Genomic DNA, 25,559 nt, shown 5'->3' on the forward strand with positions numbered 1-25,559 from the left:
CTTGTCCCAAAAATTAGTATGTCATCCACATACAAGCATAGGACAACGCCCTCACCCCCACCATGGCGGTAGTACACACATTTGTCAGCTTCATTGACAACAAAGCCCACAGATGTCAAAGTTCTTTCAAACTTCTCATGCCATTGTTTGGGAGCTTGTTTAAGACCATACAAAGATTTCTTTAATTTACACACCTTTCTTTCTTGACCTTGTAGTACAAAACCATCAAGTTGTTCCATGTAAATTTCCTCGTCCAACTCTCCATTTAGGAAAGCCGTCTTAACGTCCATTTGATGAACGAGAAGACCGTGTGAGGCAGCCAATGACAGTAGTACTCGAATGGTGGTCAATCTCGCCACAGGTGAGTAAGTATCGAAGAAATCTTCGCCTTCCTTTTGGGTATAGCCTTTGGCCACAAGCCGAGCTTTGTACTTCTCAATAGTACCATCAGCTCGAAGCTTCTTCTTAAATACCCATTTACATCCTACAGGTTTGCACCCATAAGGACGCTCAGATAACTCCCACGTTCCATTAGCCAAGATGGAATCCATCTCGCTTTGAACCGCTTCCTTCCAGTAGTCTGCATCAGGAGATGCGAGAGCTTCTGAAATAGTAGTTGGAGTATCATCCACAAGATACACAATGAAATCATTACCAAAAGACTTTGCAGTCCTTTGTCTCTTACTCCTTGTGGGAGCTTCATTGTCATCTTCATCAGAATCTGAACTCTCATCATCAGATTCCTCATCAGACTCCATAGGAGTTTCATGTATTGGATCAGATTCCCAACTAGACATGCCATGCATATCTCTCATAGGGAATATATCCTCAAAGAATGTAGCATCTCTTGATTCAAAGATGGTGCCAACATTCATGTCGTCCACTCCAGATTTCACCACAAGAAATCTATAAGCAATGCTATGGGCAGCATAGCCAAGAAAGACACAATCCACGGTTTTTGGTCCAAGCTTTCGCTTTTTGGTGATTGGCAAATTCACTTTTGCCAAACAACCCCAAGTTCGTAGGTAGGAGAGTGTTGGTCTTTTCTTTTCCCATTCCTCATATGGGGTAATCTCTTTATTCTTGGTTGGAACACGGTTTAGGACATGACACAAAGTCAATATAGCCTCCCCCCACCATTCCTTGGACAAACCCAAAATATCTAACATGGCGTTAACCAAATCTGTTAGAGTACGGTTTTTCCTTTCCGCAATCCCATTGGATTGTGGGGAATTGGGAGGCGTCCTCTCATGGATTATACCATGTTCCGCACAGAATAAATTGAACTCATTAGAAAAGTACTCTCCACCACGATCGGACCGAACCCTTTTTATCTTTCTTTCAAGTTGGTTCTCAACTTCAGCCTTATAGATTTTAAAGAAATCAAGAGCTTCATCTTTAGATTTCAGTAGATACACATAACAGTACCTAGTGGAATCATCAATCAAAGTCATGAAATATTTCTTTCCACCTCTTGTCAACTCACCATTCATCTCACATAGATCTGAATGCACGAGCTCTAGTGGTGTCAAGTTTCTTTCCTTCGCAGGCTTGTGAGGCTTGCGAGGCTGCTTTGCTTGCACACAAGCATGGCACTTAGAGCCTTTGACAAAGGTGAATTTCGGAATTAAACTCATATCAGCAAGCCGCGTCATACAACCGAAATTAACATGACAAAGTCGTGAATGCCAAACATTAGTTTCATTAACACTAGTGCTTACATGGTTCACAACATTATCACAGAAGTCTTCTAGAGAGAAGCGAAACATTCCCTCACATTCATATCCCTTTCCAACAAAAGTTCCATACTTAGACAGTACAACTTTATTGGACTCAAACACCAACTTAAACCCGTCTTTCATAAGACGGGAGCCACTAACAAGATTCTTCTTGATAGAAGGGACATGCAGCACGTTCCTCAGTTGCACGATCTTTCCCGAAGTAAACTTCGCATCTACCGTGCCAACACCACGAACAAAGAGCATGTAAACCATTCCCTATCATTACTGAGGAACCTCGGGCCTGATAAGAGGTAAACATGGAGATGTCAGCACACACATGAACATTGGCCCCTGTATCAACCCACCATTCCGTGGGCTGAAACACCGAAAGAACAGTAGGTAACATATTACCATACCCTGTAGTTCCTTCCTCTGTGTTGCCAATGACCATGCTGACAGAATTTGAGTTCTGTCCAGCCTGACATTTCTTTCCTTTGCGTTGTGGACAACGATTAGCCCAATGGCCTGTCTCGCCACACACCCAGCAAGGATCTTTCTTCTCCGTTTTCCCCTTCTTCTTGAAGTTGGTAGTCTGGGAGACTCCCTTGTTCTTTCCCTTGGACTTGTGGGCATTTTTCTGTACCATATTGGCAGCAGAACGTCCATCGGTTCCTCCAAAGTGTGTTTGTCTTTTGCTCCTCGCCTTCTCCTCAACATCCGTGAGAGCCCATGATATTCTCAACGAGAAAACTCATGCCTGCGATGTTTCAGGGAAGTGGCAAAGTTCCTCCATGAAGGGGGAAGCTTAGCGACAATGCATCCCGCGACAAACTTGTCCGGTAGCACACACTTGAGAAGCTCGAGTTCCTTTGCCATGATCTGTATCTCATGAGCCTGTTCTACTACAGATCGGTTTTCAACCATTCTGTAGTCATTGAACTGCTCCATAGCGTACAGTTCACCTCCGGCATCGGCAGCACCAAACTTAGCGTCCAGTGCATCCCACAGTTCCTTCCCATTTCGGATGTGCAGATAAGCATCAACCAACTTGTCTCCAAGCACACTTAGGACGGCACCCACAAAGATTACGGTGGCATCCCCGAACGCTTTATCCTCGTCAGGAGTAAGCGGACCTCTGGGAGTACCTTCCGCAACTCGGTGCACGCCCATAGAAGTGAGCCACAAGAGGGTCTTACTCTGCCATCTCTTGAAATGAGAACCCGTAAACGGGCTCGGTTTGAGCGCAGCAGCAAAACCAGACGGTGAAAATTGCCTAAGCATATAAGGTTTTTGGATTGTTAGATTATTAGGCAATTTCCGTGTGAGTTTAATTACCGATAGCAACATTACAGATGCACAAGCATACTTAACCATACACATCAGACTAAGCACATGCATCAGATCTGAACATGGAACAAGTAGCAGTGCAAGGTAGGAGAGGGAAATCACGTACATCGCGACTGGGAAGGTCGCACCAGCAGCAGCAGCACCACCACCATGGGAGTTGTTGATGTCGCCCATGGTGTAGTCGGATCTGTCGATGAAGCAGCCGAACAGTCGATGAAGAAGACGAACAGCAACGAGCAGTCGCGCCGAGACGCTCCCCAAAAACCTTATCGCCCGTCTCCCGGTGCAGGATCTCAACGGACGGAGTTTCGGAGGCCTGCTCTCCCGGACGGCTGTGCACGCAATCGCCGGGATGGGGAAGACTAGAGAGTAGCACAGCAAAAGGAACTTCACGAGAGAGATCTAAGAGTACTGTTTTTCAGATCTGATCGTTCTCCTTGTATAGCCTGGGAGGAAGCCGACCCGACCGCGTTGACACGCGTAGGAAGCCAGGACACGCGGCGAGCATGCACATGCAGTTCCTTGAGTGTGTCTCGAACTCGAACTCGAACTCGAGTCACGAAACGCGACGTGCGTGACGTGCCGTGCCGAGCCGAGGCGGGGCGGGCGGAGGAGGAGGAGTGCGCGAGGGCTCTTTCTATTCTCACTCACTTGGAAGGACTAGAACAGCAGCCCTTATATACCACTCCAACTCTCTCTCAACTAGCAATGTGGGACTAAACTTTATCCCCCAAGGCTGTCCCAAGCTGCCAACGTGATGGGCCTTGAGATTTCAGGAATTGTAGATTATATGGACTGCCTTATTGGGCTGCAGCCCATCTACATTTAACAGCTTACGGACCATGGTGTAAATGTCTGCCCATTTTGTGGTGGCATCTCTGTCTCCGATGGGGCACTGTACATGGTCTGTCTTTCATTTTAAGATTATTAAGATATTGGACCATCCTTTGCCCATGTGGCGTGTAAGTGTACGTATCTGCATTACTTGGCGCTGGCGTATTTATGATTGCCATGGTATAAACAGCAGAATGAAGACTTGTGTGAGAAATGCATTTATTAGGAATAAGGGCGTCTGTGCCTGGTTGAATGATTAGGAGGGCAGTGGCACCCTCAACCCATCAGAGTTAAATTCTAGGTTTGACACTTTGATATATCATAAAGGCAAAATATATTCTTTAATAGGAGACGATGTTCTTTCGACAACGAGGCACCTATGTTAACTTCGTCAATCTCAAAGACCCGCCGGATCAGTTTTTTCTGGTTCAGTCTCTCGGAGGTGCTCATATGAGTAGGGTGTGCGTGCGTGTGTTTTCATATGGATGAGTGTATGTACATATTTGTGAACCGGTATCTGCGTACGTACCGTGTTTCGTAAAAACAATCATTAAGCACCCCATGAGGGAAAGATAAAACTACTATTACTTAAAGAGAGCATACAGGCCCCCAAAATAAAAGAAAAAACATATGCATATTTCTATCAGAGTAAGATTCATGCAATAAAATGCAACAAGTATTTCTCCAAGGAAAAAATAGAAAGAGAAAAGTCCATCTAGAGCAAAGAAAATAATGGATGCAGATGTTTAGTCAGCCGAGTGGACACAAACCAAACAGGTAAAATGGACCAGCAAGTGGCCCCCCCAAAGGTCAAACAAAGCCTATAGCAGGTCCATGAAACCTCCGAGTTCACAGTTGCCTGAAAAGCTGGAACAGCTGCTGCCTTCTGTTGCCATCAGTGTTGTCAACTTGCGAGCTATTCACCATTAACCAGTGTCCGATCAACCAACAAAACAGGCTAAACTCAGGAAAGCATTTAGTGCGCAAAAGCTACGGATGTAGACAAGAGCATATAGCACCGAGGGGCATCCCTGTTCAGAAAGGTTACGGCCTATAGACACTGGAACAATGGAACAGTGCCTTGCCATTTATGGCGGTTGGTGCTCCAGCTGAAATGGCCGGCATTCATTTCCTGTTGTGTTGACAGATCCAAAATGAGAGGAAAGATAACACGGATGATGAAGAGTCATCATCATGCCTGTGGTCTAACTAAGCATATTCAAGTCACAAGCCAAAGATACAAGCCATAACATCCGGAATAAATAATTCATATCCATGAATAAATAATAATTCATATCCATGATTATATGGAACATAATCCATAATTTTTGGCTTGGAGAACTCCAGTGGAATAAGCCCCTCAAGTATATATCTGATACATATATGCACACTAACAATCAACAAATATGATGTACACAACATGGCCACACCTGGAAGAAATTCAAGAACTACTTTTACAACAGAATACAACACCAGAGGCAGTTCTGCATCGACCCGAGTCTGGCTATAGCTGTCAGGAGATCTTGCATGCTGCCCAAGATCTGAAATCGGCCAACTTGGCAGCTTTGTCCAGTTCATGGAATGTATTAACATACAAGTTGGGTTGCCTCTCCTTATTGGAAGCAGCGAGTTTGCTTCCCTGAAGTTAGATGACCAATATCTTGCTGCTTGTTAATGGGAGTGGAGACCACCATTGATTTGTTTTGTCACTCACGCTATGCTTCTAGCCAATTGCTCAAATCTCTGAGCAATGGTTTGCTGGTTTCCACTTGTATAGACAATGAGCAAGGACTGTACAGCAGAGGACAACATAACTTTCTGCGATACATTTGGGCTGAAACCATCCTCATCATTTATGGTCTCACTTGCCAGAGGCTGGTCCTCGGCACTATTGAACAAAGAGCATAATGACTTTAGCCAGTCTTCTAGAAAGGATGACTTCTGCTTAAAATGGCACGTGAATTACAAAGAAAATGGTCAATTACAAAGAAATTGGAGTATTGAGCATTTAACCAATAGTACTCCCTCTGTATTTTGAGACAAAACTTTGACCAATAAAATACAAGTTGTATGACACCAAAAGTATATTGTTAAAAACGTCTTTCAAATATGAATCCAATGATATACTTTTAGTGAAAATATAACTCCTTTTTTTTGTTCAAATTGTTAGTCAAAGTTTTACCTCGAAATGCTTGGTGGCCTTATATTTCGGGACGGAGGGAGTAATAGAATTTGACTGTAGGCTGCAGAAAAGGAATGATATCTACCAGGACCTGGCAATATCTGTGTTTTTTTCTCTGCATATATTATGTGATATTTCTTTAAGTTGATACATATTACATAGAGCTAGAGTAGATACGTAATTATGTATGAACTTAAAGAAATTAATTTCCAGAACTACATAATAGAGGAAACAGACTTTAAAATCGTATTGTTAAAAACACTGCAAAGTTAAAATCCGTATTGTTAAAAACACTGCAAAGTTAAAATCCGTATTGTTAAAAACACTGCAAAGTTAAAATCCGTATTGTTGTTTGGTATTATCATACATGACAGGGCATACGCATGCTCGTGAAACTGATGAACCCACGTTCCAAAAATACTACAATCATACGGTCCGAGCTCAATGATATTTGCTACCAAACAACAATACCACACGTAATATATCAACAAAAACGCTAATACACAAGCACAAGTCCCTTACCTTGATAAGAAAATCTTTCAGGCTTTGGTCATCCTTCGGTGAAACAAAACCAAGTAAATGAAGAGCAGTAAATGTAAGCTGTAATTGAAAAAACCAAAGCTTCAAATAGGCTGTGAAACATGTTTTGGGGTAAGTAAAATCTACAAGAATCAGCAACACGGACCTGTTTCTCAAGGTTGTCTCGGTGTTTGAAGTTTGAAGATGATGAATTGTTTGAATAAAATGATTCGAGAACATGCTCGAGACCTTGAATAACATCTGGAAATGAGCTCCCATAATCTACACAGGAGAGGGAAGAGGTCAGCGTTCAGCAGCGAGTTGAATTCAGTAGGAGAATGATTACACAGGCAAGACACAAATTCAAAGAAATGAAATATAGAGCATCATCATCAATTCATCAAATAAAACGTTAGCTAAAATAGATATGCAAATACAGTCTAAATAATAATGAAACAAAGTTTTAATTGATTGGAAATTTTAATTCACATGGTATTATGACTTCATGGTATTAGCAACCTGTGCAAGGTTAACTAAAAAAACAGAAAACAAAGCATTTGGAGGACTAACCAAGTCTTGTGACTGGCACTGCTAAAGCAACAGCAGCATGCATCCTTATCTTATAATTGTTTGAGTCGCGGAGCAGTAATAGAAGTATGCTATAAACACTTGATGCCCTGTAATACAGAACACCTGAAAATCAGAACCAGTAACATATGAAGTTGGAGTATTCACAGAGGTACCACGGCACCACGGACTCATGATCAATGGCTTCATAAGATGACACTAACATGGGAGTATGGGACAGGTTAGGAGACAATGTCAAATCTAGTTAGCCAAATATATAGTCTTAGAGCAATTATAAGTGCAGTCAATCACAAAAGTTCTTGCAGAATGCCATCAGCTATACTCAGCGTGTTGGGTTGTACGGATGTGACATAGGCAACCACTTGTCTATCAAAATGGAAATTGAGATGGACATGGTGTTTTGGCTCCGAATTAAGATGTACTATAATAACACAGCAGTCTATGGCATTATAGCACAGAAACCTTAGATAGTGGTGTATTTTCCATATAGCACTTCCAGTTGTTAAGGTTGACAATGAAAAACGAAATACCGAGCAACCCTCTGGCTGATTAGTTCCTTAAAACGAACAGATGACGAATAGAAGATATGAGTCAATGTTGTGTTTGATTACAATTAGAATACATTAAATGACATGTTTTCACATTGTGCTTCCCTTCTATGGGTGGATATATATCATGTATGCTTCCAGAAGATGAAGAAATGATGCGATACTTGCTGAATAAAAATTCCAAAGCAGAAAGGATGCATAGAACTTTCTGAGGAATTCAAAGAAAAAAATGAGTTGTATAATGTACAAAAATCATACCACTGCATGTCTGAAAGTCTCAAGGTGTCATTCATGAATAAGTTGCTAAGAGCATGGCAAACATTCCATTGAACCTGAATGACAGGCAAACAAGATGTCAAATGGAAGTAGTTATTCATGCCAACAATCGCTACATTCAAATCAACAATCACTTATGATAGAAATTTATAAGGCAAAACTACAGGCAAGTTCCTGAACTTGTATCCCTGCTAACTGAGATGTTCCTCATAAAGACAAAAGAAGGTAGATGTGCTTTTTTTATCCCACCTTAACACAAGAAAATGTCTCAGCAACTAGGACAATTACGTGGTGAACAACAAGGTATTCCGCGAATGAATTGTGTTTTCTTAAGTACAGTTATTTCTTGCATTACCTTTACATTTCCAGTTGTCACACAAGACATCAAAGCCTGTACCATTCTTTCTAGCCAGACATGATCTCCGCAAAAATCTGAATTTCTGTTGTTGAAGTTCACAAAATTGTAAGCCAGAGAAACAAGCTAAGAAAAATTACAATTGATGCTCACAGAATATTAAGCAACCTTGGCTCATCAACTGCGTCAGAATGATGATTGAATCTGATAAACCTTGAAAGATATCCAAGAGCTCTAACAGCATTTGACTTTACCTGAATGAACATAAACAAGAAAATAAAGTTGGCACCCTTAGTTATAGAAATATACAGACAGCTCCATTTTCTTTCCAATTTACCATTAAATAACTTGTCCCACATTTACTGTCCATAGCTAAAAGCCTAAAACATGTTAGTTGACTAAGGCAGGCTTACCTTTTCGCCATCTTTCGTCAGGCGCAAAGCAATTTCAACCAACAAAGATATGGTTGATTTATCTAGTACACCTGCAATTGAAGAAAATGATAGTTGGGAGATAAGCATGTGATATCAGAACATACTGCAGATTCTGCAATCAACTAAGTAACTAACCAACAACATGAAATACATACCTGCAGACGGATCTGCTTGCAATTCCAATGCTCTAAAACGAATAGAAGAACAAAGATTTGCCAAAGCCCATGAAGCAGTGATACGGACCTAGATATTTGCATTGATGGTAACAATTATTACTTCAGTAAAAACTTGGGAATAATGGACAAGCATTAAGAGACATTCAAATATCATACTGGAGTTGATGAATTTCGTGTGTTAAACTCAATGGCTTCTATGAACTCGCCAGGTAGACTGGGACTGCAGGAGGAAATAATGTGTTACGCAATATTGAACATCTTCCTTCAAGTACCTTAAAATAAGCACTTAAGGCTGCAGCGCAACCAAAGTTCTGAAACTTACCTCAATAGTATTTGAGAAAAACATGAAATAATACCAATGGCTCGACATGCAGCTGATCTCACAGTAGCAACTGTATCACTCAATGCTGCATGAACCTACACATCGACAATGCCACACTTACGATGAAATTTCTGAACATGATAGGAAAACACAGTAAAACACACAAATGGACACTAAACTTAGTAACTTACAGATGAGGAAGTCACATAATCTTTCTTGTTTACTGGCAGGGAGAAGAAAACATCAGAAGTCATGCCAGCAAAACATGTGAGTGATGCTGTCCTGACCTACAAACAGAACGTACTTTGTTTAGTCCATGAGAAAACAGACACACAAAATGGAATACCTTCAGCAATACATAAAAGCATTTCCACCAAGTTTCATGGAAAGCCACTATATGTACTGGTAATGTCACAAGAAAAGCAGCTTCTTCATCTGAAACACAAAGTATAATTATCTGAAGATGAGAATGCATAATTTTAAATCAACTATCATAAACAGTACCACTAAACCTAAGCATAAATTAGTTGGTTGCTTTCACTAAAGCGACAAGCATTCCATCACTAATCTGCTCCACTATGTTAGCATTAACACCACAGATTGTTGGGAAATCAATTAAGTCAATCAGTGTTGTTCCAGATTAAATATCAAAATAAATGAACAACCCAGGTTCTAGAGGTGGTAAATTACCATAGCAGAGGCATGTGATAATCCTCGAGGTAGATGGGTTTCTATCACCTCAATCCAACGGCTGGTTCCAAGTGTTATGTCCAAATTGCAGTTTTGTGATGGTCCAGGCGCTTCAATTTCAAAGTGGGGTGCAGATTTAATATTTTTATTTACAGTACAGTCAGAAATCTGCTGAATATCGAGCAATCTACATTCTTTGAGGTCATCTGCTCCCTTGAATCCCGATGAAACACGCAAACACTCATCGATTACCTGACAAACAGAACACACCATATTAAAGCATAATAGAAAAGTTCTAACACCCAAATCGAATAATAACAAAATAACTGCTGCAATATGGGAAAATCCAGGTGCTATTTATAATGCCCTATACCAACTAGCAAAGTTCGTGCAACCCTGAGCACGGAATATTCAGGCGCCATGTAACAAATACTTAATAAAATAGTCTAAGAATAGTGCAATGCAATTCAATCAGTATTAATCTACGTTCGACAAAAGGTAAACTATAAATCCAACTTTACGTACTGTATCATATGGCAATGTTGATATTATGAACAATAAAACAAAATTTAAACATCACTAGGATATGTATAGCAATTTGTAGCAAATTGATAAACGGGGAAAACCAAGACGAATGCAAGGTTGCAGATTACCCAATGTGAAAAACATATCAAGTTCCTTGCGAAAGGAAAAAAAAAATAGTTGGCTTAGAGAAGATAAAAGTTCCTAAATGTCAACAGACTATAAATGTGATGACATAGAAGAACAATATACTTAATCTATAACATAGAAAATAGATTTTTATCTACAAAAATTAATATTTACAGAAAACACTACCTTCATACCAGCTACAAGACATCTTCCCTTAATTGACAATTCTTCTTTAGGAGGCCCAAAGTTAGCATCACATTTTTGGTCTTCAAAGCTTTCAGTTTGCAATAAATCAAGAACAATGTCTCGAACTTCTTCCCAAATGATGTTTGCACAGCTTGGATAATTATGAACCACTGATCTCAACACCTGGGCACATATAAAGGGAATAATATTACCACAAGAGTGTCAACTGGGCATTTGCAAGTATATTTAAAGGTTAAATATCAATGTCCTGCAATAACGCGCCGAGAGAATCATTTCTATGGCTACATGCACATCTTATTTGGTAAGCTTGTACTCCATCTGTCCCACAATATAAGATGTTATTACAGCCAATATAGGTTGTAATCGGTTGAGAAAACTTCCAGAATATAATGTGTATTGCGTTGCACCACTTGTCTCGACAATTTTTTAAGGGATTAGTTTACGTTTCCTTATCTTATACAAAGTCGTCTATTTTCTCACATCAATTGTTCAGTCGTAATCCTGCCCAAACCTGGTGTAATTTTCCCTCAATGTGTGTTCTCTAATTTCCGTGCCAAAATCTATATGGCTTATATCAAGGAACGGAGGGAGTATTACAAGGAAGAATCATTCTAATTCGTTATCCATTTTCTGTCGAAGTCGTTTGGAAACCAGGCTTTCATTTCGTTTGTAGCATTTTGAAATGAATACATGTATTCATTTCATTTACATTGTAATTCCAGAAATGGACACTTGTTTGGTTGCCACAGGAATTGCAAATGACAGCAGAATTCAATATTGAATTTGTAAATGGCTTCCATAGAGAAACGGAAATGACAGGTCTCAGCTCGGAATCCTGTTTACCCATGGCATCATTTTGCTGGATTTCCTAAATGAAATGATGCCCAATTCTGTGGCAACCAAACAGCCCACCTATGGAATTCCAAAATGAATTCCAGGATTCCAGGCCTACCAAACGACTTCTCAATGAAAATGGTCATTTATACACGAAACAACATTGTTTATGGATGTATAATTCAACACATGGAATATCAAGGACAACTGCATTACACGATACAATATGAAGCTCAGCCTCCATCATAGGTTTCTTTGGAATTATAAACGTAGGGATAGGGAAAACAGGATCGGATGTCATGTACTATGGATTTCTACAGGATCCCAGAACAGATGAATTTAGCAGTGATGCCTCTGGATGATCCACAGGAAATGAACACAGCAATTTGGAGAGGAATGGGGGGAGTAGAGAGAGAGATAGAGAGAAGGTGCATTAGACTTCTCAAGGAAAAATGAATGAAGTCTGAGCTCATGTTGGATTCCCTATCAAATTAGAGTCAACAGAATGCACTCCACATGAATTTACAGCCCCAGTCCTACGATCTAAAGAGCTGTTCTAGGAAAAATTCCTAAGAAGCCCCAAAAACCCTACAATCCAACCAGAAACACCAGCAAGGTATCAAATACATGGTTACAAAGAGGTTTTAGACCATAAAAGTTCCCCTTTAGGGGATACCAACATTTGTTAGAGTTTATGCTGGAGGGAACGAGCATGGTGCCCAATACTTGATTGTTATACAGGATTTGGCACATGGACACCCTTCTATTAAAACAAATAAGCAATCTCTACATTGGTTCCAAGAAAAAAGTACCATAAAGTAAACAGAAAAAAGAACAGTAAAATTGACTAACAAAAACTACATAAGAAGTCAAATATCCAAACAGACACCAAAGATAAAAGAAGGTGCAAAAGTGCCATCTTTAAGCATAGCCATGGTTTTTGAGTCGCTGTATAGTCGCCGAGTTGTTTTCCAAAAATCACGGCGACTCGCGACTATACAGCGACTTATGGCGACTATACAGCTTTTTTGGTCAACTATACATGAGTCGCAGCCTCAGGCGACTCACTTTTGAGTCGCGACTCAAAACCATGAGCATTGCGGAAAATGACTTGCCTGGAGAGCTCCACATCTAATGCTGAAATGCATTTCCCCTTCTATACAATGAAGAAGAACAGCTACCACACTTGACTTCTGCTGAGTATGTGATGGTCCTGAAAAGCTCGCATCGGTGTACACAAATGTCACAACTCAGGTGTTCACCCAAACTAATTTTGCAATATGACAATTTCAAGAGTCTTCTAAGATAATAACTCACTTGAGCAATATGCAGCAATTTTTTTTTGATAAAACTAAGAATGAGAATAAAGCAACAATATTCATTAAATTTTAAAATTAACAGGGTCTAACCTGCACAACCATCAATGAGAACTCCAAAGACATCTGAAGAAGGTGGTACCTTTGCAAATGCTGCTTCCAAGCAGCTTAGAACATTAACCTGTTATTATATCCATGTAAGGTGCAAACAACTATTGGTTCCCGAATAAAGGAATTAATATTGAAAAACTAACCATCAAGGTGTAATGCTCATTTTTATTTGACTGTCTGTCCAACAGTCTACTGCACATGGCTGTAATGACAGTTGGTAACAACTCCTTCGGCATGCGAGCATACCTGTCCATCAAACATAGTGTCAAATATATGACATATCGAGTAAGAGAAACTAAATACATACACAGTGTGTGAGTGTGGGTGGGGGTTAGATCATACGGTGTAGCAGATATCAGAAAAATGAGAACTCTGAACAATGCTGCAAGCAATGTAGCTTGAGTTTCACGCTGTATCAAGTACATTACACCTGCCAAACCAAAAGATAAGTGTTACGTAAAATTTGGATAAAACATAAGCAAATCTATTTCTGAGGGCACCAAAAGCCAAAAATAATGCTCCAGCAGATGATGTATGGTGATACAAATTTTTTGGGCGGCCCTGCTGCAAATTTGCAGCACCAACCGTATGCCCCAAAACACATCGGCCGCGATGGCCAGACAGAACGTGTGAATCAGTGTGTGGAAACTTAGTTGCGTTGCATGGTTTAACGCCAGTTGAACCCCCCCCACGCGCTTCCGCATTGCTTCCGGGCGCGACCGCCCCCCAACCGCCACCAGCGAAATCCCGGTCCAATCACCTAGAAATTGCTCCGATGCCGCTCCCCGGGCCACGCCTCCTCTGGCAGCTTGGGTTGGCCACCCCCGTCGCCATGAATCTCAATCTATCGCCGAGCAAATTGCGGCCAGCCGCCGCCCTCCGCCGGTCGTCTCCGGGGCCATGCCACCGCGTGGACCTTTGTTTTGGTGGCCAGGTGGTGCCCCGTGGCACGCACACGACCCACCCGTGACCAGCACGACCGATGCCACCTACCGCACACTGACGAGATCTGGCCACAGCGAGCCTGGCGCCATCTATAAGTGGAGACCCTCCCGCCGGCCTTCTTCCCTCTGCCGTGGCGAAGACACAGCCACCTATAGCTACCAGCTGACGAGCTTCACCTTGCATACAAGGTGTTTGAGAAATTTTGTCATTTTACTCTTCTTTTCTAGTTTGTTTTACTTCTAAATTTATTGTTGCGAACTTGCGATGTAGTAGTAGTTTGACACAATTATTATTGGATTGTAGATGAGTTCGAGTTCGTATGATTCCTCGTCTGATGAGGAGTTTGATATGAATGAAGATGAAGACATTGCTTTGATTGTTGCATTGCACAAGAACGAGAGGCCGAAACACGGAGGTTCCGCTATCGGTTGTGAGAGGCTGCGGAGGGCGAGTATTGAAGGGAACAACCAGATGATGCTCAACTACTTTGTGGGGGAGTCGGTGTATCCCAAGCGATACTTCCAACGCAGGTTTAGGATGGGAACTGAGTTTTTCCAAGTTGCATGACCGTTTTTTTAGTAGACGAGGAATTGCGCCGGAGATCTTGGACATTGCACCATCCAGAAGGTGACCGCCGCATTGCGCATGATGGCATATGGAATTCCAGCGGATCTTGTTCATGACCACTCGGCAATGGGTGCCAAGCCATCAAGTGTGTCGAGCGCTTTGCAGTTGCTATTGTTGAGGTGTTTGGTCCTGAGTACTTAGAGAGCACCCAATGCTCAAGACATAGCTAAGCTTTTGGAGATCAACAAAGCCCGTAGTTTTCAAGGTATGCTTGGGCTCAATTGATTGCATGCACGGGAGATGGAAGAACTGTCCTGCAGTATGGCATGGACAGTTCAAAGGACGCAAGAAGGATTCCACCATCATTCTAGAAACTGTGGCCAATCAAGAGACATGGATTTGGCATGCTTTTGGGGATGCCCGGTTCTTGCAATGACATCAATGTTCTTCAAAGGTCACCACTCTTTGCAAAGCTAGCCACGGGACCGGTGGAGTTTCAAGCAAACGGCCACACATACAAAATGGTTTAGTACATTGCGGATCTCCTCGAGAAGTGGTCATGGTTTGGCCAAAAAACCGGCTAGTATGTGAGATGAACTCTATGTTGTACGTCATGAACTTTGAGTGTATGTGTGTTGATTTGTGTGCTACTTGTGATGAACTATTTGTGTAATAATTGATGAACTATTCGTGTGACATAACAATTAAGCACTACTTGAGTTCAGAATCATTTAGAGACGAGTGTTATGACATTCGTGTCATATATGTTTGCAATTATGAATATTAGACACAAGTTGAAGTGCCCAATTTTACATCATCCAAAAATTTGTGTGTGCCTTATTTTACATCATCTGGAACTGGTGCCCTATATTCCGTGACCTAAAACCCAAAGTGGTGCCTAAAACTGTTTTCAGGTGCCCTATTTTACATCATCCGTTGGAGATGCTCTACGTGACCAACCATAGATTCCTTTTGGTCAAAGAAATTAACCAGATGATATGAAAAACTGTACCTGTATGCAGCTGCATCAGAATTTGACCAAGTGAGCAGGACAACGTAGTGAAAGATCCAGGCTTCGATGATTCCTTGTACTCGGCAACTTGTGTCAAGACTAAGGCCTGTCCTTCCAGCATAGCAGCAATGGTTGATGCTGCCTCAACACGTACCTGTACATAGTTAACTCAGGTCGCGTGACTCGCATCCACTATATGCGTGAGAATTTGCAAACACAAAAGCTGTACACTGCCATGTCAACAAGGGAAGCTTTTGCAAATAAAAGCTTGGATCCAGTAAGATAATTGTCGAGAGTCTAGATAACTTTGTAGTAAATATTTAATACTCCCTCCGTCCATTAATAGATATCCCAAGGTTTGTCTAAATTTAGGTGTATCTATGCACTAAAGAGTGTCTAGATACATTTGAATTTAGACAAACTTTTGACATCAAAAGATGGACAGATGTAGTACAAGGTTTATCGTTTGTGAAGTATCCCCAAAAAAATGATTCAGAATGGCCTAGGTAATTAAGCACCTTCAGACTGCAGCCCCAATACAACCAGAACTAACATGGCACGGAGGTAGGCACACATTGTGGAAGGAAGATTAATCAGAAAAGCTAAATTCTATAAAAACAATGATGATGCACATTATAGCAACCTTGTACCTTTGTGACAGGGTCAAAGATCAAACATGTCATCAGAGTTGCTCGATATTTTCTGTACAAGCAAGCAAGGACAAAAGCTACCATTAAATGATATCATGATATTAAGGAAGATATGTGAAATACTGTACAAGTTGCATGAGGAAGATTTTACCTTTGTTGAAGAACATCGTTCTCAGGTAAAAGTAATGGCCACAGTGAAGTGAGTGACTTTGGGTCAGCACGACAGATATCCTTACATAATTCAGAACAGGAGTGAGATAATTTCTTAAATATCATAAAAGCATACTTAATATTCACTATTTTGCATTTGATTGTTAATTAAGTTTTAACAGGAAAATGAGAGTGCCCCTTAACAAATAGAGGGACTGAAATATCCGCATAGATCATGGTTGATGCAGATAGCAAACTGCATGTAGATATTCCTATGAATTGCTAACTTCTGATGTTCCAGGAGTTCTCTTTCATTCGTAAAACTGAAACCATAGCATTAATTTTTCAAAACCAGCATAGGGCAGAGTAATCACACAGATTATCTAATCTGTTAATTATTTGCCTTCAGAACTGTTAGTTATCAATTAAACGGTGCCCTAATCCATCCACTATTCTCAAAAGAAAGGGAAGAGCTGTTCCATACATATCAACTATGAAGGGAATCAGTGTCATTATAGCTCCGTTATTGTCTCATTGCAACTATGATAAGAATGGGAACGTCTAACTTAGAGTTAACTGTTGTGGACACATACCTGTATACAAAGGATGGCAGTTAATCTAGCTTTCGAACTCCGGAAACGGTCTCCGTTTTTTGCATGTCCATCAGTATCACTAAGATCTGAATCTGATGAGCCTAAATCATATCGAGAAGATTCACTATCTGAACTTCGATCATCCACTGAATCATTCCCTCTTCCATCCTTTTTTCGTAAATGAGGTGGTTTATACCGTCCACGCTCAGAAGTCCTCGATTTAAACTCTGTTTTATTTTCCTTTGGAGGTATTGCAGATGGCAAAGCTGACCTTAGCCCATACACAAGAAACATTTGCAAATTTGCCACGAAACCTGCTACCTTGAGGTTTTACGCACGATGTTACAATCAGACAGTGAGAAAACAACATATTTGCTGTAAGCACAGAAATATATTTTCCTTTCTATACTTACATGCCCTGAAAGTGAACCTTTTGGTTCTGAAAGAACCAAATGCAAACAACGAAGAAATGAAGTATAAAATCTGCAAGAAAGTTAGGCTTAGTTTTGACCTTAGCATTTATTCATTTCAAATCAATAAATGAAAAAAAAAGTACTAACCTTGACATAATGCTACTTTCTATAATAAGATTCCTAGCTGTCACAAAATCCATCACTTTCCTCAAGAGCTGCAGATTGCAAAAGAGAATACTGGAGTTAAAACAGAAAATTAAACATGGTGAATAGCATCTGCACAATATGCATCATTAGATGTTTGGTTGTCGATGTTTCATATTTGGTGCATCATCAACTGACAGACAAAGCCTAGGTGATCAATCATGGGAGAATTAGTAACGCTGCTTAGACCTTAGAGTGTCACATATCAGATGCTACAGTATCTGCCAATTTCCTGGTGCAATGCTAGCTATATCACTGAAATACCAAATGTGAAGCACTAGTCAAAATAAAAGAGACGTGACTACTAACCTCAACAACAGAGAGCCATAAATCTTCTGATATGGTTGATGCAATCTTACATAATATATCTTCCACCATGGAAAATGCAGAGATTTTCATATCCCAGGTATTAGAATTTTTATTACTGGTTGATCCAGGAATGTATGAAGATGTGCCAGGGCCATTGGATTTATCTGTCATGTTAAGTTCAGCTTGCAAGCATGATATAATCAAGATAAGAACTCTGAGTACATGAGAATTCTCAGTTAATGAACTACTTCTTCCCAAATCCTTACTCGAAAACCTGGAAGGAGAGGCAACAATAAGTAGCAATGTAAAGACTAGCCGTGGCTGATGAATTTCAATAAATGTGAACGATGCTAGAGAACAGGTCTGCAAAAACTAGTTACATTAACTTTACCACTTCAGGACAACAGAAACTTAAGTTTGTCCCTAAGAGCTCCCCCTCATCTAAAGACAACACTAGGGGTAACATCTCCAAAAATTTGTCTGATTCATCATTCGCAAAACTACATCTTATTATTAATTTTGTCACACCTTTTCCCTCACACTCCCTAACAATTCACTCTTATGAGTTTGTTTCATGCCTAACTTGTATTTTGCATAGAAGACACCATAGTCTCCCTCTTCATCTTCTCTCTCCTGCAACTAGGATTTTGGGTCATGTGACAGCTAAAGTTGGCTGATGTGTGCACAGTTGGAGATGCTAAATCCTTCTAGAATTACAAATAAATGCGAAAAATGTATTGCAAGTCGCAACTAGCCAACCACACATGTGTTCATGTAACAAACAAAGAAACCCAGTTATAATTATACTGTGAAAACACATATCTAAATCATTATTATTTTTATGAGGAACGTGATGGGGCCAAAATTTAGCAGCTTTTACCCTCGAGACGAGTACAAACCAGCTACTCCCTCCGGTTCAAAAAAAATTGCCCAAAAATGGATGTATACATACATCCATTTTCGGGCAATTATTTTGAACCGGAGTGAGTACTTATATGTCAATAACAGTTTAGTCAAAGTATCAACCATGCTGTCCTATCATCCCACATTGTTAATCAACTAGGCTGTTAGTACTTGTTCATGGAAAATGACAGGAAGCTGATTGCCAAGTATTCTATCATTTAATGTTAATCTAACCTGAGAATTTGCATACACTCGGATAGTGTATTCAGTGCAGCAGTCCTATCAGAAAGGCCCTTAACGCATGCACCCTCAACTGAGCACTTGACAAGCTCATGAAGAAACTTTAACAGTGCAAGCCAACCAGAAGAGTCGATTTCTGTATTTGTCTTGCACATAACATCATGTATCTGCACAGATGCATTTTCAGTAATTTATAATACATGGAGGAAACAGATAGTTACAGTGAAACTAGTGCAACACACCACTCTTAACTTGTTGGTCAAATTGACTACACTTAATAGTAGAATACGGAGTAGAAGCAACTACGAAATTGCCAAAACCATAGCTCCAGATACACATAACCACAGGCGCAGCTCAAGCAGTGTACATTAGAGCAAAACTCAAGCCCAGCTAATCAGCATTTAAGAACTACATGTCCACGGTTTGATCGAAACTTGAGTACTTCACATGGTCCAGCACAATCCCAGTAACGCAGGTCACTGATGAGAATGGTCTATCTAGGCTAACATTTTACAGCCCAAAATCTAAAGCAAGCATTTGCAAATGCCAGCGTGTGGTGCGAGATCCCAATGGTGTGGAAGCTCAAAGTCATTACCAGGTGGCATACGCCACGAAGCACGTCGTCGGCGCCAGCGCAGGGGGGCACCGTCGCGGCTTTTTCCGCGAGGAACACCACATCAGAGCCCACCTGCACACGAAGCGTGAGACCGAGACGAACCAAACGAAACATATGCGAGCTGAGCGAGAGGGCGGGCACGACCTCGTGAGGGGAGAGCACGGCGGCAGAGGCGACGAGGGAGGGCGAGGCGGGGGACAGGAGGAGGCGGCGGAGGAGGGCGAGGAGGGCCGGAGGGGAGGGCGAGGCGACTGACTCGTCGCGGAGGGTGAGAAGCGCGGTGCGCCAGGGCCTTGCCCCGCCTCCCCCGGAGGTGGGAGTGGAGGTGGTGGAGGCCATCGGCCGCCGCCGGCGACTTCCGGTGGTTGCTGCCTGCGGCGGCGGGATTGAAACTCGGGAGCGTGAAGACAGACAGGTTTGGGCCCCCGAGGGGTTTTTGGACTTTTGGCTAGACTTCCGTCAATGCGTGCAGACCCGGCCCGCAATTCTTATAACCCATCCACAAATATCGTCTGTAGGCCCAATGTTTACGGCCCACGGAAAGGAATCCACAAAAGAAATAGCCGCACTGAGGCAACCCATTAACAGCTGAATTTTTATTTTGTCCTCCTTTTTTCTTGATAAAGAGTTCTAATAGGAAAACTCTATTCCCCAGCCGGCTGTAGCTACAGCCGGTCTGGGAGGGCACGCTGCGTCTTTTTCTTCCTGCCTCACACCCGCACCATATCGCCCACATGCCCCACCTCCAGCATCCCTGCCGTGAGTCGTCGCCTCAACTCGAGCTTCTCTATTGCCGCAGTTCGAGCTCTGAGCACTTTGTTCCGGACACCCTGCTCGGGGACCCTCATCTCCATGGCCGTCGCCACAGTTCCGGTGAGTCTCGCATCGCTTGTGCTGAAACCATACGGTCAGAAAAAACATGGTTGTGCACGACCAAATACCATCCGATCCGTCAAACTTCAGGCATGTTGTCCATTTGGAGTTCATCGGCGGAGTCTTCGGGAACTCGACAATTCGGCCAGATCAATGGAGACAGGCATCAAGCAGACCATCATGGCGTGAGAGAGATCCTAGGACCACCACCTTTATCCATGCCATGCGAGCAGCCCTCGCACCACCCGTCGGCCATCTGCCAGATGTGGGATGAACACCACAAACCAGCCAGGCCGGCCGCCTTCGACGGAGAAGGAGGCCGCCGCCACCTTGGCCTCCTCGTATTGCGAGGTTGAAAGTGCATGGAGCCCCCATGTGTGGTTTTGGTAATTAATGACAATCCCTATGGACTAATGTTTGCATTGAGTTATATTTGTAGGAGTTGTCCATAGGCAATTCTTGAACCATATGTTGGCTTCAAGGTTGCAATAAGAAGAATTTGATGAAGGATATCAAGTGTCAAGTATGTCTTGAAGATGAAGATGAAGTGAGCCCTCAAGTGACTTCAAGACATCAACATGTTTGTATTAGGTTGCAATAAGAAGAAATTGATGAAGGATATCAAGTGTCAAGTATGTCTTGAAGATGAAGATGAAGTGAGCCCTCAAGTGACTTCAAGACATCAACATGATGAAGAATGAAGAAATGAAGTGCAAGTTCAAGATGAGCCATCCCGAAGAGATCCTTTGCTTGAGTCTTGCCATCCATATGGTGATCATGGATATGTGAAGATGCGCCGAAGAAGAAGCTCTCCCATGGTGGATTATGGGGGAGCAATCCACATGGTGGTCATGGTTATGTGAAGATGCGCCGAAGAAGAAGCTCTCCCATGGTGGATTATGGGGGAGCAATCCACAAGACTTCATCAAGCAAGTACAAGCAAGAAAGGCGTTCCATCTTGTTGAGGTCAAGATCGTCGTCATCGAGCTCAAGTGGAATGCGCAAGTATAAGGTTTGCTCTTGATAGGGTTTCTTTCTCACCGTCTCATAGTGTAGTTGGAGACCGGTTTATAGTTTAGGTGCCGTACTATCAAGAGGGCTCTCGAGTGAGTAACTTGATCGTATCGTTCGGAGAGAGCTCAAACCTTTGCATCCTTGCATCATCTTTCTTGGTTGTTATTTGGACCTTATCCATGTGATGTTTTAGAGCTTGTGCTTATTCTCATGACAAGCTCTAGTTCATCAAAAACGGATTTCGCATAGATCATTTGTTGCGTTTTCGAGTTAGATTCATCATCTTTCTTGGTTTTATTTGGATCTTATCCATGTTATGTTTTAGAGCTTGTTCTTATTCTCATGACAAGCTCTAGTTCATCAAGAATGGTTTTTGCACGGGCAACTTGTTGCATTTTCGAGATTGGAGGTTTTACCGGTGTGTCTTTTTTAGATAGGTCAAACCTTTCATCATTTATTTCTATCCTCCCTTGTTGGACTATGATGGTTTCCTGCATGATCTTGTAGAGCTTGTTCCTAGCTTCAAAACAAGCCCAAGATCATCAAAATCGGAGTCCGGATGCTAAAGTTATACCCGTTTTAGTTTTGGTGTTTCTGCAGTTTTCTGGGGGGCGGATAATCCGGCCCGAATGACCAAAACTGGGCAAATATCCGGCCAAATATCCGGCCCAGTCCAGGGGCGTTTTTCGGGGGGCGGATAATCCGGCCCGGGGGCGGATTTTCCGGCCTGGGAGGTCCCAAACGGTCATATTTCGTTACCCCCTTCTTCCTCCTTGGGCTGGTTGGTTCACTTTCTCTCTCTCCCCTCCATTGTTGTACTTCAAAGCTTGCCCTAGTTCTTGATTCCTCCCATGATTCTTGCATATTCTTGAGGGAAAAGAGAGAGGAGATCTAGATCTACATTTCTACCAATCAAATCCATCTCTTTGTGAGTGGAACTCTCTAGATCTTGATCTTGGTGTTCTTTGTGAATTCCTTTGTTCTTCCTCTCTTATTCCCCCAATAACTTTTGTAGCTTTGTTGGAATTTGAGAGAGAAGGACTTGAGCATCTTTGTGGTGTTCTTGCCATTGCATTTGGTGCATCGGTTTGAGTTCTCCACGGTGATTCGTGGAGGTGAAAGCAAGAAAGTTGTTACTCTTGGGTTCTTGGAACCCTAGACGGATTTTAGGCCTTTGTGGCATCTTTGTGGTGTTATTGGGGACTCCAATTAAGTTGTGGAGAATCTTCAAGGGCAAGGCCTTTGTGGCATCTTAGTGGTGTTCTTGGGGACTCCAATTAAGTTGTGGAGATTCTTCAAGGGCAAGGCCTTTGTGGCAATTTGTTGGGAGCCTCCAATTAAGTTGTGGAGATAGCCCCAAGCTTTGTGCGGGTTCGGTAACCTCCCTAAGGTTACATAGTGGTTCGAGGACATCCCTCTTGGTGGGAATTCTCGAGGAGAATACGGTGGCCCTCGTGCTTTTGGAGTGACTTGTCCTCCACACCGCTCCAACGGAGAGTAGCACTCGCAAGAGTGTGAACTTCGGGCTACATCGTCGTCTCCCGCGTGCCTCGGTTATCTCTATACCCGAGCTCCTTTCTTATGCACTCTACTTTGTGATAGCCATCGTGCTTGAAGTTATATATCTTGCTATCACATAAGTTGCTTGTATTGCTTAGCATAAGTTGTTGGTGCACATAGGTGAACCATAGTATATAGGCTTTGGGCTTGACAAAGTGAACGCTAGTTTTATTCTGCATTTGTTAAGCCCATCTCGTAAAAGTTTTAAACCGCCTATTCACCCCCCCTCTAGGCGACATCCGTGTCCTTTCAATTGGTATCAGAGCAAAGTCTCTCATTCTTAGGCTTCACCGCCTTGAGAGTAAAGATGTCGGCTAGAGGATTAGTGCACGATAACACTCTTATATTAGATGGTATGATGTTTGGAAAATTTGCATGCTTAGTCATTTTCGGGACATTGACCCTTATATGGAGAAAATTGTAGATATAGGTTTTTCTCCTCCTATGGATTCACAAAATCTATCTTTAGAGGATGAGAAAAATTTGTATCTCAATTCTCAAGCTTCTTATGTTCTTATGAATGCTTTGCGAGATGTAGGTCTTTTTCCATACTTGCCTTTTTGGAGCGCTCATGAGTTATGGACAAAAGTTCAAGATAAATATGATGTGTCCAATATTATTAAGGATGATTGCATTGCTTCCACTTCCGGCCGTGATGAGTTCTCATCTTCATCCACTTCACCAAAGTGTGTCAAGACACAAGGTAATGATATGGTGAGTGGTGATGAAAATTGCAATGTTGATATTGAGCTTACTATTGATGATTCTTCATCTCTATCTCATTGCAATGCTTCATCTTCGGACTTAAACACATCTATCTCTAGAAATGATTTACATGCTTGTGTTGATAGTCCTTGCATATCATGTGTAAGTTGCTTGAATAAATCTCATGATGATATGCTTGATTTGTCTTGTGGCCATGATAAAAATGCTTCTATTTCCTCTAGTTGTTGTGTGGCTAACAATGTAGAGGAAACCAAAGATTCTATTGGTCAAGACAAGATCTTGAAAGGAGCCTCAAGTAACTCCTCATCTTTATCTCACGGTTTTCATATATGCCTTATGGCCAAGGGTTCCACGTTACCTCCTACCATGGAACCTAATATTTCTCGTGGTGATAAGGATGAGGAGGAATATGAAGAAGATGATTGGGTTGTCTCTCTACGCGATAAGGGTAAGAGTGTATTCAAGGTTCTTTGCAAAGATAAAATTGCTAGCTCTCACTTCTTTGAAATCTTGACTACCGCTATTGAGAGCCAAAAACTTATTTGGATGCATGAGAACACCATTGATAAAATGGGTGCTCTTGAACGAGAGTATGCCAATGATGTGGCATCTCTAAAGGATGAACTTGAAGAAGAACAAACCACCAAGGAAGCTCTTGAGGAAACCTTTGCTCTAGAATTGTCTAGAGAAAAGGAAAACCATGATAGAGCTCTTGAGGTGGCAAATGAACTAAAGCTTAAAAATGATAAGCTTGTGTTTGTTAATGCTAAACTCCTTGAGGATTCTGAGCAACTCAAAAAGGGCTCAAGGGCTGTTGAGAGTGCGCTCACCAAACTCACCGAGTCGCATGAGCAACTTAAAGCTTCTTATCTAAAAGAGCATGACAACTTGCCTTCTCCCATTTCTATTAATAATGATGCTTGTGCTACTAACTCTACTTCTTGTGAAGCATCTATCTTGAAGGAGAATGTTGAGCTAAGGGCTCAACTTGAATTGCTAACTAGCAATTATGGGAAATTGGAAGAAAATCATGGAAAGCTTTCTAGCTCCCATGAGGATCTTCTAGCCTCCCATGATAGGCTAAAGTTAGCTCATGAGGCTATCATATCAAAGGCAACACCTTGTGAGCCCCATGTGGATACTAGCACTACTACCCAAAATGCTATATTGCCATGTGCTAGTCCTAGTAATTCATCCACTCATAGTATTGCTAAATCTTGTGATGAATTATCTTCCTTGCCTTGTTGCTCTAACAATGAAGGTTCTACTTCCTCTAGTACTTGTGTTGTTACTAACCATGTAGAGGAAATCAAAGAGCTCAAGGCTCAAGTCTCTTCTTTGAAGAACGACTTGGTAAAGAGTCATGAAGGGAAATGCAAACTTGACAAGATGTTGAGTGTGCAACAATCCCCCAATGACAAGAGTGGACTTGGATTCAACTCCCACAACAAGATCAAGTCCAAGAACAACAATAAGAAGAAGGGCCAAGTACAAGTCAAAGACCCGGCCAAGATTGTTTGCTTCAAGTGCAAAATTGAAGGGCATCATGTTAGATCTTGCCCTTTGAAGAAGAAGCAAAAAGGGAAGCAGCCTCAAGCTCAAACTCATATTCAACCTCAAGTTGAAGAAATGCCACTTCCCAAGAAGAATCAAGCCAATGCTCCCATTGTGGA

The 25,559-nt window shown here is 41.8% G+C and overlaps 1 protein-coding gene across 2 annotated transcripts; it reads right to left on the reverse strand.

The window, feature by feature from the left end:
- Window positions 1–5,174: 5,174 nt before the first annotated feature.
- Window positions 5,175–20,159, reverse strand: LOC127314805 (uncharacterized). Of its 2 annotated transcripts, XM_051345334.2 has the most exons (28): window positions 19,858–20,155; window positions 19,693–19,785; window positions 19,092–19,264; window positions 17,955–18,228; window positions 17,589–17,656; window positions 17,442–17,511; window positions 17,029–17,349; window positions 16,437–16,516; window positions 16,286–16,337; window positions 15,636–15,789; window positions 13,454–13,541; window positions 13,255–13,357; window positions 13,094–13,181; window positions 12,800–12,897; window positions 10,830–11,012; window positions 9,993–10,244; window positions 9,494–9,589; window positions 9,303–9,397; window positions 9,137–9,200; window positions 8,960–9,047; window positions 8,784–8,854; window positions 8,539–8,624; window positions 8,371–8,455; window positions 7,998–8,071; window positions 7,174–7,280; window positions 6,770–6,885; window positions 6,607–6,684; window positions 5,175–5,843 (listed from the first exon to the last, which is right to left on the reverse strand). In XM_051345334.2, the coding sequence occupies exons 1-28, from the start codon at window positions 20,050–20,052 to the stop codon at window positions 5,613–5,615; spliced, it is 3,483 nt and encodes a 1,160-aa protein (XP_051201294.1). In that variant the 5' UTR covers window positions 20,053–20,155; the 3' UTR covers window positions 5,175–5,612. The 2 variants fall into 2 exon arrangements, 1 of the variants encoding a protein (XP_051201294.1); XR_011749476.1 differs by lacking the exons at window positions 5,175–5,843; window positions 6,607–6,684 and having other exon boundaries at window positions 7,174–7,296; window positions 19,858–20,159.
- Window positions 20,160–25,559: the final 5,400 nt, after the last annotated feature.

The sequence above is a fragment of the Lolium perenne genome, chromosome 7 (genome assembly GCF_019359855.2).
Source record: "Lolium perenne isolate Kyuss_39 chromosome 7, Kyuss_2.0, whole genome shotgun sequence".
NCBI classification, from domain to species: Eukaryota; Viridiplantae; Streptophyta; class Magnoliopsida; order Poales; family Poaceae; genus Lolium; species Lolium perenne.

Excerpts from the sequence above, each read along its gene's own strand:
- LOC127314805 (XM_051345334.2), bottom strand. The coding sequence starts at position 20,052 with ATGGCCTCCACCACCTCCACTCCCACCTCCGGGGGAGGCGGGGCAAGG. Across the intron at positions 8,855-8,959 it reads GCAAGCAGATCCGTCTGCAG|GTGTACTAGATAAATCAACC; the intron begins GTATGTATTTCA and ends CTTCAATTGCAG. Across the intron at positions 8,625-8,783 it reads TGACGAAAGATGGCGAAAAG|GTAAAGTCAAATGCTGTTAG; the intron begins GTAAGCCTGCCT and ends ATGTTCATTCAG.